Genomic DNA, 19,265 nt, shown 5'->3' with positions numbered 1-19,265 from the left:
CGAGGAAGCGTCGTCATCAGAAACACCCTCTCCCTCCACGGGGAAACCATCCTCCTGGTCCGTGTCCGGGGCGACCTCGTCACCATCCTCTCCGGGGTAAAATCCCTCCCGGCAGGGTATATTCTTTAACGTCCGCGCACTCTTACGGAAAGAGTCTCTGAGACGATCAAACTCATCCAGGTGCCCCGCGTGACGTTTACCAGAGACTTTGCCCCCACCCTGCCCTCCTTTGGGGCCTCGGTCGACAGGCGCTGAGCCCCCGAACACCCCGGGGATACTCTGGGCGAGTGCGTCCACTCTCTCCCTCAGCGGCGCCAGGACAGAGTCCAGCGCCTGCGCGCGACCAACCGCAGGCGGCAAGGGCTGGGAGACACCAAGCTCCTCCACCTCCTGATTGGAGGTATTTAACTGCTCACTAGACTGCATAATGGAGGGTGTGAGCACCTAACACTGTAACACCTCTTAACTTTATTGAGGTAGCCCCCTCGCCGGTGCTCAGGACGTGGTCTGCCTTGGAAAACCGTCAAAACGGGTGTGGTACCACTGATTGGCCACTAGGTGGCGTTGCGCCGAAGCGCGCGTTAAAAGCACCGAAGCCGAAGCCGGTGTCTGGTGAGGCTTGGTGAGGCGGAGAGCACTCCTGCCTCAGTGCGCCCGTGAACCGAGCGAAAGACCGCGAGCGCAGCCATTCACCCTAGGCGGGCGCCCCACAGAGTCAGAGAAGCGCTGAAGCGCGCTCCACACGCTCCGCGCTTAAGCGGCAGAGACGGGGCAAGCAGCGCCTGTCACTCGTCACGCTGCCACGAAACGCTGACACGCAGCAATAACAATTTAGCGCAATATGGCAACCACAGAAGCAGAATACTGCACAGGATAAACTCAATCAAAAATCAGCACAATACGTCAGAAAAAGATATGAAATGACTTATCTGACGAGCAGAGAAGAAAGAGGAAGAGGAAGGGACGTCAGGACCGGTTATACAGTGGACAGCCCCGTGATTGGATGGCAGTTGTTATGGACACTGTGGCCCATGTGCTCATGGGAGTTGAAGTTTCTATAAAGTTTTCTTATTGGTCCACTTTAAATTTGCTATTTTTAATAAAGAGAAGAAAGGACTGCATAATCCTCGCCTCCGTCCTGACATAGAATTAAAAAGGTAAGGGGAATTTTAGATTAAGGGTTAAGGGCAGGGGTAATAATAAGGAGTGAGGGCCAGGGTCATGTAACGGGAGAGGTATAACCTTTAAAATGAGTATGCCCTCACCATGCATAAATTTACAACGAAAAACGTTGTAAATCTATGCGTGGTAAAGGAAAATTCGTGGTAAAGGTGATGCGTGGAAAACGAATTCCGTTGTAACACATGCGTGGAAAAGGCATGCGTTGCAACGGAATTCGCAGTAACGACATACAACCCCAAGGACATGTGGTGGAAGTGTGAGTTGGTACTAAACATGAGGAAGATAAAACAAAGCACAAAGCTGAAAGCATAACGTTGGCGTTGTAGGAACTGGACATTTTGGAAGTTGAGTCCATATGTATTTTGCTATGGTATTGTGTAAACAGGTCAAGATATGCAGCATTATATAAAAAACACAAACCCTCATTTAGAGTATGGTGGTCAGTCGTCCCTCCACCGGGGCAGTACAAAGATGTACATCGCTGCCCTGGCAGAAAAACAAGACCTGTACTGGAGCTCTCTGGCGGGCAGGCGGAGGTCTGTGTGTCTTCAGCAGAGTCACCGTCGCTGCAGCGCTGAAAATCTGCTGAGTGTGCCATGCTTACTGCATCCGCTCAGCAAAGATGTGTATTCTTCAAAACCGAGAGAGAAATGACTAAGACATGCTGAGAGTTTTCTCCGAGCATGTGGGGTCATTTTTTTACGTTTGGGACCCTCAGGCTTTCCCTTGAGGTCGCAACCTGGAAAATAGTATGTGGTAAGGGGGACTGTCTGAAGCATTTAACCTATGACCTAACATCCGAGGAACTGCCACTCAAACGTTTCTGACGGTGTAGCCAGCATAGGCTCTGCAGTTGGAAACAGGTAAATCTTTGCATTTACACCCTTTGTGGCAACTGAGCAAACTGTTGAGTTCAGCAGCATGTGGAAACTGTGAATGTATGCTCAAGCCTGAACAGTTGATTGATTAATCAGGCTTTACAAGTGGGACTAATAGAATTAGTATGTTAGAATGTTCGTCTTTTTTTGCATGGACGTCACTTAGGGGTCGCAGCTGCCACCCCAGGGCACTGCCTTTGCGACCCCTGGCCTCAGAGATGGTAAAATCTGTTCCATGAACACAGGGGTGACTCTGCACTATTTATATTTGGTCCATTTATGATTATACTAATAGTGAATATTATTGCATTATTTATTATTGGTGGAATAAAAAATAAAGCACAATAGAATGGAACTGTTAGTGGCAGCTAAGTAAAAAATGCTTTTAAATGTATGTTGTTTGTGTGCTTGTGTGGTGAGTGTTTGTTCATGTGAGAGAATATGTGTGAGCAAATGTGAATGTATGTTTAAACATTTGAGAGATTCAGTGACGGAGTGAGTGAGAATGCATGAGATTGAGTGTCAGTAGGTATGAGTGAGTCATAATGAGTGAAAATGAGTTACTGCAATCGAGTGAGTGAGAATAAGAATCAGTGTAAGGGAGTGTCAGAGTTTGAGTGTGAATGAATGAAGAAGGAAGTGTGAGTTAATGAGTGTGAGTGAAAATGTGGTGTTTTTCTTGCAAATCCGTCATTGGCCCTGGCCTACCGGAAGTTATTCTTGTCTTATAGAAACAGCTATGGTAAAATACCAGTGTTGGCATTCTTGACGCATTTCTTAGGATGACAGACCCCTGTGACAAAAGACTGGCACACTGAAAGTAATTCCTGACATAATGAACACCCATGCTAAAATACAGAGGTAATTCTTGGCAAAATGCACTATTTAACACCATTATTTAAAAATAATTCTCAAGGGGGAACAGCCCCCTAGTAGTGGATTGGCTTTGTCACTTCACTTGCACACTACAATTCAGGGCAAGTATTAAGTCCCAAAACTTCCAAAGATCAAGTAAGCAGAATAATATAGATTACATTTAAAATACACCTTTGTTTTTTGTGTTGTTATATTAATCGTGCAGTTATAATGGAGCTTTAGGAATGTAAGTTATTGTGATGTTATCAGTGTTAAAGTCATTTCACATGACTTCCCGGAAAAAATCAGGGTCAAGGGTCATGTCATATTACTTCTTTGGATGTACTTAAGGTTAAAGGGTATGTGATGTCACTACGCTACTCCTAACATTTTGGTGAATCGTGATCTTTGCCTCCAACTTCTTAATGCACCTTTTTACTCTTATCCCACCACGGGGAGATGGCTCTCACGTGTACTAATTACAACCTCGAAGATGCCAAGAATTGAATCGGGAGAATAAAGTGAAGGCTAGAAATAAGGGAGAGCGGATGTGGGAATGCAGTTAAAGATAGGGAGAATGAGATGGTAGAAGGGAGTTAAAAAGGAAGGCAGGAGGGAAGCGGATGAGTGCTGGGGAACAATGGAATATTAGAGGTCGAAAGATGTAGGTATACGACTGAGTGTGGGAGTAAAGATTCATGTGGGCATGTCTACCGGGCCAATGGTGACTTTTTAGCCAACTGAACTTTGCATGATTGATTGTTTGAGTCCATACTTACTAAGTAAACGCATAAATACAAATGTAAGCATCCAATGTGCTGTGGTAGCTAACAGAGTGGCTGCAGGTATAACATGTGGCAAGGAGCTGCTTGGCAGCAAGGCAGGTTGTCCCTTTATTACGTCAGGGGTTCTCCATTATTACGTGTTTAGCGTCAATGCAGTGCGTCATGAGGTGAGAGCAGAGCGTTCATGCCCGCTGCGCCTCGCGCCTGCTGTCTCTGGGATACGCGTCACTTGATAGCCCCTACTTACAAATTCCACTGCTCCCGGCAGGGCTGGCTGCCTGCCGGCCGGATCACTTTCGGTGCTCGTTGCCAGGCCCGCTCTGCCCCGAAGTCTGTGTGCAGCTTCAGCTGTCCTGGGCCTTTCTCCCACGCCTCTCATCCAGAACACCTCTTCTTTCAGGAGCTGGAGAAGCCGTTAGCAGTGGCACAGAAGATGAAGGGAGGAGGGCGGATCGGAGGCGGGGACAGCAGTGGAGAGCAGACGGCATCCAAGACATCAGCAGGCGTGGACCAGCAGGCAGGTGAGTGACTCCGAGACAGGCGCACCTACTCACCAGCAGGCAGGTGAGAGCTTCTGAGATAGCTGCTTGGACCCTCCTGCACATCCACTGGCATGTACCACCCTACAGGTGAGATACCTGCGTGAATGGGGCAGCAGGCAGGTGAGTGCATCCCAGATACCCACAAGACATAGGCCAGCAGGGAGCTACTGGCATTATGGATACATGGAGGCGTGCACCAACAGACGTGTGAGTGCATCCTGGATACCCACAAAGCATGGACAAATAGGCATGTGAGGGCCATGGACGTCATTCAGGGGTCGCAGCTGCGACCCCTGGCTTGCCCCTTGCTACCCCAGGCACTGCCTTTGCAACCCCTGGCCTCAGAGGTGGCAAAATCACTGCCTGAAACACAAGAGCAGCTCGTCCTAATCGACGTCGTTTGGAGCTCCATTTCCCTGGTTTTCTGTCAGATTTTTCATTGCACAAATAGTTAATAATGATTTTCACTATTAGTGTGATAAAAAAAATTGAGTATAATAAGCTGGAAGGGGAAACAATCTTTACAACGCAACTTTTACAACGCACTACCATTTCAACGAAACTTTTACAACGCAACATCCATTACATCGCATGGCATTACAACGCATGACACTACAACGCATACCACTACAACGCATGTCATTACAAAGCATACCATTACAACGCATAACATTACAGCGCATAGTACCCTTACACTATCCAACACTTACCCTACTGTTGCACCCCCTGGAGTTAGAATAGTAATTTTTACCCCTACACTATCCAACACTTACCCTACTGTTGCACCCCCTGGAGTTAGAATAGTAATTTTTACCCCTACACTATCCAATACTTACCATACATGCAATGTAATGTTATGCGTTGTAATGGTATGCATTGAAAAGGTAGTATGCATTGTAATGGAATGCGTTGTAAAGGTAGTTTTTAAAAATTAGTTGTAATGGCATGCGTTGTAATGGATGTTGCGTTGTATAAAATGCGTTGTAAAGGTATGCATTGTAAAGTATGCGTTGTAACGTCATACATTCAGCTGGAATATGACCCTTTTGGACAGCCACGGTACATAAAAAATGCTTTAAAATGTATGTTGTATGCATAATTGCATGTGAGTATGTTTATCTGAGAAGGAGTGTGTGAATGTGTGTGTATGCTTAACGTGTGTGTGAGTCAAAGTAAAGGCCAAATGGTGTGAGATGTTCCTTCCACTACCACTGGCATTTTGGTGAATTGACGCCCATGGTGAGTACATCTCAAATACCCACAGGTATGAACCAACACGCATCCCAGTGCACTCCAGATAACTACAGGCATGGACCAGCAAGCATGTGAGCGCATGTCACTTACATAAAAGCCTGGTCCAACAGGCATATAAGTGCACCCAGATAACCACAGGCATGGACTGACAAGCATAACAGTGCATCCCAGTTACAAAAAAAGCCTGGACTAACAGGACGGTGAATGCTACCCTGATATCTACAGGCATGGATCAGCCGACATGTAAGTACATCCCGGCGGAACCCACAGGCATGGACCAGCAGGCAATTTTGAGTGCTTTCCATATACCTACAAGCCTGGACTAACATACTGGTTAGTTCAGTCCACATACCTGCATGGACCAGCAAAGCTGTCTGCAGGAGAGGACCATTAGGCAGGTAAGTGCATTCCAGACACCTACAGGCATGAACTAACAAGCGTGCGCATGTACCCAAGATACCTACAGGCACGGACATTCAGGGAGGTGAGTGCATTATAGATATTTAGAGGCACGGACAGGCAGGTGGATGTGTGCCTGATCCCTACAGGTAGTGAACAACAAGCAAGTGAGTGCATCCCTGATTATACCGACATACATAGACCACAGGCAGGTGAGGACATCCCAGATGCATACATGGGCCAACCAAGCCATCTGCAGAAATGGACTATTAGCAGGTAATTGCATTCAAGACACTGGCAAACATGAACAAACAGTCAAGTTAGTGACCCCAGAAGCATGAACTAGCTATGGTTCCTGCAGGCATGTATCAAAATTCAGGTAAGTGCTTTGAGACACAAGCGAGGGCAAGTAGGCATGTAGACAGATCACGTCTCCCAAAACACCTTCAGGTGTGCACCATCACTCAGGCCTGAGCTTCTAAGCAAGACTTCTGGATGTGTGCCCCAGGAGCCAGTTGAGGGGTTTGGTGATTACCTGCAAGCATGGGCCAGCATGCAAGTGCCTGCATCCCGTGCACGTGCAAGCATGACAAGCAGGCTAGTGATTGCATCCATTAAGCACCCACCAGCCTGCAGCGTTAGGCAGGTGACCGCATAAAGACACCCACAGACATGAACCAAGTGGCAGGGCTTTTGTTCCAAGACGTCATCAGAGGGGCGCACACACAGGCAAGACTCCCAAGATACTAGAGGCAGGCGCTCGTTCTTATCTGAAAGGAGCAGTCAGGCACCTTTGCGTAAATATAGTTGAATTCACAGAGATTTAAAAATCTATATTAAAAAGAAGTGTTGTGGTGTAAGCTCATCTCCGCCCTCAGGTGTGACAACCCGTGTAAAGGTTGGGGGTCACTATAGTGGAGGACGCTCGGTGCACCCTCCTGAACATCCAGATTTCTGTACAGTGAGTATAACTCAATCTTGAGGTTTACTAAGAAGTAGTCAGGGAGATCTTTTTCTACTATTAAGTGCACTCTTTAGCTAAATTCGTTGCACTGTTACTGCATCGATGTGGATGGTGGCCTATCTCAGTCCTCCTAAAAATTTTAGGCGAGATTGGCCCCCCTTTTTGACTTTACTTACTGCCAGGACCAAGAAAAGCCTCATGTTAAACATCATGCTTGTCCATTATGTCCCTACAGCGGGCTGTGATTAATTATTTGGAAAGCTACCAATCATAACACCCCCAAATACTTAACACTAATATACATAGACCAAACAAGAAAGAAACTTACACTCAAATACAGACACCGAGATTTTAATGATTATATGAAGAAGACAACGATTGCACGATAACAGGCAATTAAGGCAACCACCAAAAAAAAGAAACAACACTGATATTAATACCAATGATGCGGTGTGAGTAAGGATAATTGGGTGAGAACAAAGCAGAAAAACTGATTAGAGTAAACGGTACGACAGACAATGATTAGACAAGGGTAAACATTCAATGCAAAAGTAAATATAACAGCACATCTATGTACTGTCACAAAACCATTAGCTTCTGGACCATGGAAAGGACAAAGAGCACTATTTGGGGAGAGAGGATAACTCTATTGCACTGATATACCTTGAGCTGAAGAGTATATACGTTCAAATGCAGTGTGAGCATTGTAGTGTGTGATGTGGAAAAGCCCACAAAACACTGACATAAGTCTTAGAAACCTAAATGTGCATGCATAATACTCTGAAGCATAAAAGACTCTAAAGCCAGAAAGTTTGATTGCAGAAACAATACCTAATAAGCACAAGGAATTCAGGAAAACCCGTATGAAAGTTCGAATAAAAAAGGTTACAAATATTACAGATTGACTCAAACCAGGGTTTAGAGAGTAACAGTGTTTAGGTTATTGGGATGCCGTGCAGAAGAAGCAGATTATGCTCAAATTGGCAGTGGCTAGGCTGCCGTGATCTGCACAGGCTGTGGCTGGGCTAATGGGGATTTGGAAAGTGTGGATGTCCTACAATCCAATCAAGACACAATACAAATAATAATAAACCACATTTGTAAAGCGCACAATCACCCGTAAGGGTCTCTAGGCGCTGGGGGCCGTCAGGAAGATTAAGCAATCTATTGCCTAGAGTCACATGGTGCTGGGCTAATCTGCCACCGGTGCCAGGGATCGAACCGTGATCATCAGATTCCGGAGTCAGTCGCCCTAGCCGCGGCGCCACAGCTCTTCCTGACCGCAATGTAGTGTTTAGCACTGAACTTCAATTTCAGGACCTTCATCTGCAAAACACACATTTAGAGTACTTTTTTAGCATTCAAGATTCAAGTGGGCATCAGTTTAGAGGATATTTCACCTTCAAGAAAGAGGTTAACACTCTTGATATTATAAATGTTTAGTTTTTCCATTTTGCCCGTTATTGCCCAGGTACCCAGTGAGACTTGTTTAGAGCTTTACTTTTGGATATAGATTTCGGTATGAATTTTGAGATCCAGCTTCTTGATCCACCAAGCAGAATTAGGACAACTATGCATTGCCTCTGGTTTTAAAGTCCTTTTCCAGAGTTGAGCCGTACCTTCCACATTCGTTGACAAGTTCGTCAGAATTAAGCAGCAGCAGCCAGTTTGCTCCCATCCTGTTCCCTATCCATACCTCAAAAGTGTAAAATGACAAACTGCAGTGCAAAGTGCCTACTCAGCCTGGGTACCATGGGCTTACCTGTAGAATGGAACATGCAGGGCTGAGTGAGCGGGAAATTATGTGGAGCAGCTTAGGTTGAGAAATCTAGATTCCTCTGCCGAATGTATTGGTAAGAGCGCATTTGGAATACTGGGTTGATTTAGACCTCACTGTATAAAACAGTTAAAAAACAAATGTGAAAAGGTAGAAAACACAAACAGAACTGATGTACAGCAGGAGTGTTTAACATACAAATCATGAAAACAGCTGAATATGTGTTATCTGCACAATATAAATAATTAATAGAGGGTACTGATCAAGAACAGAAGGACCTCATAAAGGTACAATAATACTTGTGCTAATAGTTTAACATTTGAGACAATTAAAAGAATAGATTCCGGGACACGCTTTTGTAATCCACTGGGCATTAACTGCTGGAATAACCTCTCACGTAGGTGATTGGAATGTAAACCAGGCACAGTGATGAGAGTTCATTGGTATAGCAATGGTCTTGCTCTACAGCAAGGGGATAAGCTTCCGGTCTACTGTGTAGGTTGCAATAATACATTTCTATGGATCTTTATGCAAGTGTCTACGGTTGCGTGACCAAGTGATCAATAAAGGTATACTACATGCTGAGCAAATGCAGTCATGTCCAGTCTAAGCAAGGTGCACGGCAGATGTGAGAATCAAAACTTGTCCAGAGTTTTGGAGTAAGAGCGATGTATCAGAGAATGTGAGATGGTTGATACGAGTGCTGAGATGTGGTCATCATGAAAGAGAGGTTCCTAAGTACTTCGCAGACCTCCACCTTTAATAATAGCTTACTTAAATGTGCCACCAAGTTAGTCAGTGGCCACTAGTACAGAATTTAAGATATTTTCACAACCCTTCCTCCCCTGTCATCCCCCATCCCAGAATTCCTCCCACATAGGCTTACTCATGTTCATTTATCAGAGATGTTTATGTAATGTGCTTTCTTGCACTTTATCTTATGCAGGTTACAACCAGTCCATATTCTCCCATCAGCAGGCCTTCATCAACCAACAAGCAGTGCTATTGGTGAGTAGTTGCTTCCTAAAGGGGTCAGTGGAACCACTGGCCAGGGCTTTTTTTTATTAATGGGATTAGGATCTTGTAAGCCGAACCTGAAGCAAAGATGGGGGATGAGTGATGCTAGGGAGGTGGTCAGAATCACTTGTTGCATTACCTCTTATTGCATGATCATTACTATGCAAAACTCTTCTTTTTATTTCTGGTTTTTTAAACCTCCACCTGTGTACCTATGTCCATGAGTGTAATACATGTGTCATTTGTGTGTATCTTTGTGTTTCATCCATTTATTATTTGTGTCTGAGTGCCTCTCTCTTCTATTTACTATGACTGATTTCTCACATCTATCTTCTGAGTGCTGATCAGTTTTCCCATTTGGCCCACCCTGCATGTTGTGGTTTTCCATTGGGTTGTAGCCCTGTTTCCTTTTTTCTGGTGTCAAACACACATTGGTCCCAGCCCTATTTTCGGGCTTCCAATCCAAGTGCTGATCAATCTTTTCTTTGAAGGTCCATGTGCCTTGCCTACTTTCACCTGGTTGTATGAGGGCCCACTCAGTTTCACTTTCAATTTTTCTCTTTTTGTAGAAGCCTTTCCTTTTCATGGTTTTCACTTTCTTCTGGATGTTCAAGGGCTCTCTATCTATCTTTTCGGGATTCCAACAGAGTAGGGCCTAGGAAATAGCAACGCCAGCACTGCCTCTTTTGTCAAAACAGAAAGAGAGGAGTGTGAGGTTGGTCACTTATTCTAAGGCACAAGAAATGTTTGCACCTGCCCTGGTTGACAAGTGGTTTTGTTCCCTTCCACCTGTTTGTATGACTGCTTCCCTATCATGTTAATCTTAGTGCCCTGATACTTCCATGCCCATTCTAGTTCTTTCCTTCTCTTTCTGATGGGCATGCCACTGCCCGCTTGAAACTTTCATTTTAGGTGTCAGGGTATTCTCCATGTGTGAGTGCTCTACCTCGTGTTTTTTCTTGATGTCCAAGTCTTTCTTCCCCCTTGATTCTAAGGTCTTGATTACAAGTGCCTCGTACAATTATGACACAGGTGCAAACCACTGTTTGTATGGGTGCCAGTATTATCCGTCCTTAGATTTTACTGGCAGTTATTTTGTTTTGTTCAATAGATTTCAGCATGTCAATTGTGTCAAAATTTAATGAGTGAAATAGGCTTGGAAAATACTGGAACATGTGGATTTTGGTGCAGCAAGCAATACATAATGTACAATTGCCACCGAACTCATAAACAAGGCTTATGAGTCATTCAGACACAAGGCTCACGCACTGAAGGTCTCACACCCCTTTATTTTGAGAAGCAAGGACCCGCAACTTTTATTTCTACTGAGGTTTGAGATATGCCATGTTCTGCTATTCCAAAGCATTGTTTCAGCTCTTTAATTCTAGCTTTTGATTGTTTTCTTCATTCAAGATCAGACAAAGACTTTTGTAATTGTGAAGGCTTATTGGCCCAAGTGCCTTTCTAAAGTGGAGGTTATTCCTCAGAGTTCTCAGATGGAGCAGCATAGAGTTCAGGAGACAGTAAGAGGATGTATAATGTGTACTGTAATTCTACTAGTGTATAGTACCCATAGAATGCGCAGAATACAATTTGTTCTGCAGGGCAGGTGTACATGCACACAAGGTATGTAAGTTATTATTTGCAGTTCATCAGCAGACACAAGATTTGCAGTTGTAGCACAATACATGAGGCGTGTATAAGAAAATATCAGCTTTACTCAACACTAGCAATTAACTCTTCATATAGAAGAATGACATATTAGTGCACTGGTGATCACAGGATGAAATCACGTTGCATTGTGTCCGGATTTGATCTTTTAGCCAAACACCGATCATTGCTTCGATCCTGTGTGAGGGACATCACTGTCCAATAGTATGGGAGATTGAATTTCTTTGCTGGTATTTCCGGAAGGTATGGCATCTGACCGGTTGGAGAGTATGCAGTTCTGGCGAAGAGAACTGGCCGGCGTGACACTTTCTGTTCCATCTTGGTGTGACTGCTGTTTTTACCCCATAGAAAGCCTGCAGTTTATCTCTCAGTGATATGGACTGCTATAGCAGTGTAGCTAAAAGCCTGGCTTGATCATAAGCAAAGTGCAGACATTTTCAAGGATGATTAGCAAACAACAGGCAACGTTTTAGTGAATGGCAACTAATGCATTTTAATCAGCATTCCTGAAAGGGTGGAAAGAGCAAGAGAAGCAAAGATGAGCTCAGTGGCAACTGGGCGTGAGTAGAACAAGTGACATTTTTACTACATCAAAGGAGCAGTGAACTGACCAAGAGGATATAGATTATAACATTGTGTCTGTGCCTGAGATAAGATGGAGATGGTACATAGACAATATTACCTCATTTGAAATGCCTTATCTGATAGAGACGTGTGACTGCAGATTCCTTACTTTACAATATTTCCCATGCATCAGACTGCATCCGGAAATTTTCAAGCAGTACCCCTGAGTGCCAGTAGATGGCATTGTTTAGCTCCAAGTCAGTATTCTACATCCCAGCAGTGGTGTGTGTGGTGCCTATATAGGCTCCACCCCAGCACGCTGATGTTCGTTCTTTTCTTTTCCCGCCTATCAGCGCAGACCTCGATGAGAGGTAACCCCAGTCATTTTTTGACTAACTTTTTTTTTAGGTCTCGCTGAACCAACGCGCATGCGTTGTTCTGCGAGAGTATAGTAGGCAAAACAACTCTTGAAACCAGCGAGGATTGTCCCCAATGCATGTGAGGTACTCAAGTGCGACGCTTCCCCAGCGTGCGATTGGCCTCACTTCTCAATCACACCCCATATGGTGTTCCCTCCCACTCGCTCGTACATCAAAGACTGCTGCTCCCCCGCCAATGCGCTCCCGCCCCCCCCCCAGCAATGCCAAGAGCTTGTTTTGTGCCGTCGGCTTCGGGTTTCATTATTCAAGCCCCTTGAGCATTTAGGTCGAGCCAAAAGCTGAAACCTGACCCTCTCCGCCTTTAGAAAAGCCAGGACCGAGCTCCGACCTGCATGCTTATCAGCAACACAGCCACAGCCTGAACAAGCACTCTCTTGTGCTTGTGGTCACTTGTGCCCACTAGAAAGCTGTGTGTCTTCCTCCATTCCATCCTTTTGTTCGCTTTTATGAACTAATATTCTGACTCTTTTACTTAAAAAAAAAATGTTTAAGTGCTTTTTTTGGACTGCGAATAACTCGACAGGACGCAAAGATATTCCTACTTAAACCTATTTTGGGCTCTGCTTAGCTTTACCATAACTGCCACGTTGCCTCTTGCTATGTCCGACACCCTCTGTTTGCCAGGTTGTTTTTGCTACGGAAGTTGCATTCTGGGAATTGTAGTTTCATTTATTTACGCTGTAAGAAAACAGTTTTCTCAAAAGTCCCAAAATGTGTTACGGGAATACAATGCTGCCATTGACCCCAGAGCGAAGCACACAGAGGCAGCCTGATGTCACGGCCATTGTTTAAAACACTTTACTCTTACTGGCTGGCGCCAGGCCGTCACGTGACCAGATTCCTCTGGCTTGCTCCAGCTGCTCTGTAACCTAGGAACGGGTCGCAACCATTGGGCACGTCGCCCAAAACACAATTGGAGCCTCAGTTCGAGCATCTGCTGGCACAGGAAGGCTCCTAAGGCAGTGTGTCCCAGTACTGGGCTCCACGCAACAAAGCTTCTTCTGGGACAGAACACACTACCTCCGCAAAACAAACACAGACAAGGCTGATCAATATTCTGGTTTACTCTTCGTGATTTTTTTAAGCTCAGTCATTCGCTCAGACTGTAAACATGTCACCATTTATTTCATGTTCTTGGTGTCCCCAGACACAGAGATTGTAAATACAACACTATTTGTATTGTGTGCACACCGGAGACCAGACAGCCAGAAAACACAGCCCTGTTTGTATCATGCACGTCAGCAAAGCCGCAAACGAGAGAAGGCGGTGCTACGCCCATGGACTTCCTGTTATGATAAAGGTTACCTTTCAGGATTTCATGTTATTTAGCAAACTACCTTTCCTGCGAGAATATATCATATTTAAGGATTCGGTGATCAGGCCTGGTATAGATGATGAAGGGGAAGCCAGATCAGTGGGCAATCAAGAGCCCAGAAAGGGCTTTTAATTTCATTTCGCGGCCACTTTTTTTTTCATTTTTCTCTCCCAGCCCTCCATTAACTATATTTCACGCACTTATACTACACTACGGGCAATACCGAGAGCATTTACCGGCCGCTTTTAATTTAATTTCGCAGCCGCTTTTTTTTCATGTTTCTCTCCCAGCCCTCCATTGACTATATTTCACGCACTCATACTACCGTAACCAGGCTATTTTGACACCTCTATTACCAGCCTGCGGCATCTCTTTTATTCCCAGTCATCTTCTGCTAGGCATCACAGCATCACTCAGCACCACCACAGCATCACTCAGCACCACCACAACATCACTCAGCACCACCACTGCACCACTCAGCACCACCACAGCATCACTCAGCACCACTCAGCACCACCACAGCAACACTCAGCACCACCACAGCATCACTCAGCACCACCACAGCATCACTCAGCACCACCACAGCATCACTCAGCACCACCACAGCACCACTTAGCACCACCACAGCACCACCCAGCACCACCACATTATCACTCAGCACCACCACATTATCACTCAGCACCACCACAGCACCACTCAGCACCACCACAGCACCACTCAGCACCACCACAGCATCACTCAGCATCACCACTCAGCACCACCACAGCACCACTCAGCACCACCACATCATCACTCAGCACCACCACAGCACCACCACAGCATCACTCAGCACTACCACAGCACCACTCAGCACCACCACAGCATCACTCAGCACCACCACAGCACCACTCAGCACCACCACAGCATCACTCAGCACCACCCCAGCACCACTCAGCACCACCACATTATCACTCAGCACCACTACAGCACCACTCAGCACCACCACAGCATCACTTAGCACCGCCACAGCATCACTCAGCACCACCACAGCACCACTCAGCACCACCACAGCATCACTCAGCACCACCACAGCACCACTCAGCACCACCACATTATCACTCAGCACCACCACATCACCACTCAGTACCACCACAGCATCACTCAGCACCACCACAGCACCACTCAGCGCCACTACAGCACCACTCAGCACCACTCAGCACCACCACAGCAACACTCAGCATCACCACAGCATCACTCAGCACCACCACATTATCACTCAGCACCACCACAGCACCACTCAGCACCACCACAGCACCACTCAGCACCACCACATTATCTCTCAGCACCACCACAGCACCACTCAGCACCACCACATCATCACTCAGCACCACCCCAGCATCACTCAGCACCACCACAGCACCACTCAGCACCACCACAGCATCACTCAGCACCACCACAGCACCACTCAGCACCACCACATTATCACTCAGCACCACCACATTATCACTCAGCACCACCACAGCATCACTCAGCACCACCACATTATCACTCAGCACCACCACATCATCACTCAGCATCACCACAGCACCACTCAGCACCACCACAGCATCACTCAGCACCACCACAGCACCACTCAGCACCACCACATTATCACTCAGCACCACCACATTATCACTCAGCACCACCACATCAGCACTCAGCACCACCACAGCACCACTCAGCACCACCACATCACCACTCAGCACCACCACAGCACCACTCAGCACCACCACAGCATCACTCGGCACCACCACAGCACCACTCAGCATCACCACAGCATCACTCAGCAGCACCACTCAGCACCACCACAGCACCACCACAGCATCACTCAGCACCACTACAGCACCACTCAGCACCACCACAGCATCACTCAGCACCACCACAGCACCACTCAGCACCACCACAGCATCACTCAGCACCACCACAACACCACTCAGCACCACCACAGCATCACTCAGGGGCACCACAACATCACTATGCGTTACCACAGCATCACTGAACGCCACAGCATCACTCGTCGAAACCACAACATCACTCCGCGCCATCACAGCATCAATCTGTGCAACCATTCAACAACAACTGGTTCAAATATGTTCTCTCAATGTTTTAAGCTTTATTACATATGCCACAAAAAGGTGTTAATATTTCACTTCTGTTCTTGGATTTTCGTCACAATAAAACACACTGAACATAATCTTCTCAAAAGTTATTTACAAAAGTTTAAGCTATTGCCATTATAAATTACAATCACTTTTATTTAAGTATTAATTATAATTATTTAAAAAAATTAAACGCCATTGGTATTTGTAATAACAATACATCTAAGTCACGTAAATACAAAACATGTTGCATTACAAATGCTATAGGTGTCATATTTGCGAAAGTTATAACTATTGGCATTGTATAACAAAGCTATTAATTTAGCTATTTTCAAAACCAACACATAAATAAAAATGTTTTCATTTACAAGACCAAATAGCTCAAAGTTTCCTAATGCGAGACCTATTGCATTGCAAATGCTTGTTAAACTTTAGTTTGTCTTTTTGAGATTGCAACTTCTGGTGTGATAAGAATGTCCCTTAAAAAGCCAAAGGGCTTTAAACCACGTGGTGCCTGTCGCATACAGATCTCTGTGACAGACCCTCATCTGGTTTTCCTTTGGTGCTTTTAGCGGGACCACGACTTCTACAAGGACTGCCTCGCCATGAACCTGAAGGCACTGAGGGAACATTCCCTAAAGCTTCTTGCCGTCTGACATCTGACAACCCGGTGACACTCACGATTCCGGTCACGCGGAAGGTCCCTGGATCAGTTGCAGAGCCGCTTCTGACAGTCATCGTCAGACTCCAAATCATCGATAAGCCCCACAAGAGGAAGAACTGCGCCGGTTCAAGTCATCGGACAAAGTGCGAGAGCGTCAGCACTCTATGCCTCTCTCTGCCATGGAGCCTGTGCCAGGGACTGCATCTCCCAGAGTTTCTCGGAGTGCCCCTACCTAACCTAAAGAGTATTATGAGGCCATGTACTTCATATTTGGGCTTCCGGACCCCTCTGCAGTGCCTTCGGGACCCACGGGTTTGGGAGGGGCCCTGGAGTGGCCCCTACTGGAATTCCACCTTCAATGCCAGTTGGGCCCCTTGGATCTAGTGCTGGATCCGGAGCAGCACCCCCCATGGGGCCACGACCTTCCTTGGCATCCGCTTCCGTCACTCCTGGCACTGCCAACGCATCATGACAGAGCAGGCCCCATAGTCATAGCTGACTCCGACATGGAGATGGATGGGCGTCATCCAACAATAATGCTGACCGGTACCATGCCTTCTGACTCAGAGCTGGTACCTTTTTCCTTTGACAGGCCTGAAGAGAGTGATGATTGGGAGGTGTTTGAGGACCCTTATGGCTACCATCATCCCCTAGATCAGCGGTCTTCAAACTTTTTTTTTTGTGTAATATTTTTTTTATTTTAACAGTAAGACAAGAGTAGGCAATACAAATATCAGGCGTTTCGCAGTGAAATACAGAACGGGGCCAGGCGGGGGAAATATACAAACAATAATCACTGTAAGAAGGAAAAGACCCATCACGGGGACACATAACGGAAACAGGAAATAAGCAATCTATTAATTAATCAAAAGCAATCCCACCCGCGCGACCTCGTCCACAATGGTACAGGATAATTAAGCCAGCGAAGACACCTGGACAATAAAGGATTCGTGAAAAATAAACAGCCCATCTCTCGTAGAAGGAAAAAGAAAAGACAAAAGGGGCCATAGAACAAAAGAAAGGCAAAATAAAAAACCCCACCCCTAACCCCCCACCCTGCACCCCTGCAATGGCTACGGCCTAACCCCACTAGCAGCGTGCCTGTCGCCCAAGAACTACCCTAAAGGAAGGAAAGAGAGAAAGCGGAGGAGGAGAAAGCAAACACACTCCCGGTCTCCCATACCCCCCGCCAACAGCGACCACCCCGAGACATGGTAAAATCAATATTCAGCAATTATACAAACCAATCAGGGGAGGATAAACAACAACCACCCAATTCCTGTCACAATATTGGCACAGCCCTGGCATTGCTAAAAGCTATTATATTGGATCCCAGCGATAAAGTTCAGCCCTGGCCAGTACGGTCCGTCAGAAGAGTCTTTGCCACTCGAGCCACCATTTTGATGAAAAAAGCAAAGCGTCCATAAAAGCTCTTGTCAGCACAGGAGGACCGAATACAGGATAAAAGTTCACGGCTCGAACGAGGAAAGGTGTCCAAAAACAGCGTGTATCCGAAACCATCACCAAGGAACTCGTAGCCACATGAAAGACCATCTATTGATGTGTTAGGCGGCAACAGGGTCAGGCAAGAGACGCTAGTGAGAAGCACGGGCTGGCTTGTCGGTAATAGGGGACCGTCAAGGTTCATGAATTCCGGGTTATGCACGGGGGCCTCGACCTCTGATGTGCAATGCACCGCTGGTACTATCTCTAGCTGGAAACTAAACGAGGGGTCGTCCTCAGGTTCCAGGATACCGTCCACTTTCACCATCAGTGTCCGGAACACAGCGACTGTGTGCGAATGGAGCGCCCCAATGGCGGCCACAACGCCTGCAGCGATGGCGCGCCTTCCGTCCGCTCCATCCCCTCTCAGAAGGCGACAGAGCCGGACTTGAACCCCGGAGGCCGGCGCTCCGGTGCCGAAGGCCACGCAAATCGGGTATCAAATAATGGGCGCTCCTCGTCTTACAGAACACACCTTCGCCGTCAGAGAGGGCCCCAGCCCGTCGACCCCGGGAAGGCAGCAAGGTCTCCGGGCACCGGACCCCCACCACAGCGGCCGGCGTGGCACGCTGGCGTGTCCCCGGTGTAGATCGTTCAAAGGATCGTCACAAAAGTCAAAAATTCAGGCACTCTTCGGGAGACCGGGCTCAGTCCAGGTCTCACGGCCGACGTTGTTCAACTCTGACCCGGGTAGTCTAGAAATCGAGGCCCCGGCTTCCACACGTTGCTAGGCCGAGAATGGAAACACGGCGTATCTTCGTCAGCCGACGAGGTAGAAATCTCGGGATTGCACCTTTAGAAGCAGTAGACCTTCATAGACAAGGAAATCAGGTGTAAGGTCAGGATTGAAGACAGGATAATCGAGCTGCTGGCGGAGGTCGGCGGAGCCGGGAGCTTACGCGGCCATCTTGATTCGTAGCGTAGCTCCTCCCCTCGTCTTCAAACTTTTTGATGTTGAGACCCCTTGTTAAACTTTTGTAGGCATAAGGACCCCCTTCTGACAAAAACTTCTAGAACGGTGTACTCTTCATCATCAACAACTATCAACAACTATAAAAGCCCCAATTCCTATAGCAAATAATTTTAACTGTGGGTAAATAATGTTAAACAGTGTTTAGCAAACCAAAGGTCAGTGAGCATGGGGGTGTAGTCAAAGGTGTAGCTTTAAACAAAGGGCATATTTTTTGAGGAATTGGCGTATTTATGAAATATGGTGCATTCCTGTCCTTTTACCTTGTGTTGGTGTACAAACTGCTGCCTAGAACCAACACAGACAGGGTTATTTTTGTACAGGAAGGGGCACCTTCCTTCACAAAAACAATCCAGAGAGACATTTTT

At 46.5% G+C, this 19,265-nt stretch overlaps 1 protein-coding gene across 1 annotated transcript in view; it reads left to right on the top strand.

Moving 5' to 3' along the window:
• Nucleotides 1-19,265, top strand: part of MYO15A (myosin XVA) — a 1,426,381-nt gene that overhangs the window by 712,148 nt on the left and 694,968 nt on the right. Inside the window, exons 34-35 of the mRNA XM_078662701.1 lie at nt 4,101-4,221; nt 9,583-9,644. Of these exons, the coding sequence (XP_078518827.1) occupies nt 4,101-4,221; nt 9,583-9,644 (183 nt within the window). The remainder of the gene's footprint in view (nt 1-4,100; nt 4,222-9,582; nt 9,645-19,265) is intronic.

The sequence above is a fragment of the Lissotriton helveticus genome, chromosome 10, assembly GCF_964261635.1.
Source record: "Lissotriton helveticus chromosome 10, aLisHel1.1, whole genome shotgun sequence".
NCBI lineage: Eukaryota > Metazoa > Chordata > Amphibia > Caudata > Salamandridae > Lissotriton > Lissotriton helveticus.
Note: the sequence above shows the minus strand (reverse complement) of the source record. Positions and strands in the feature narration are given on the sequence as shown.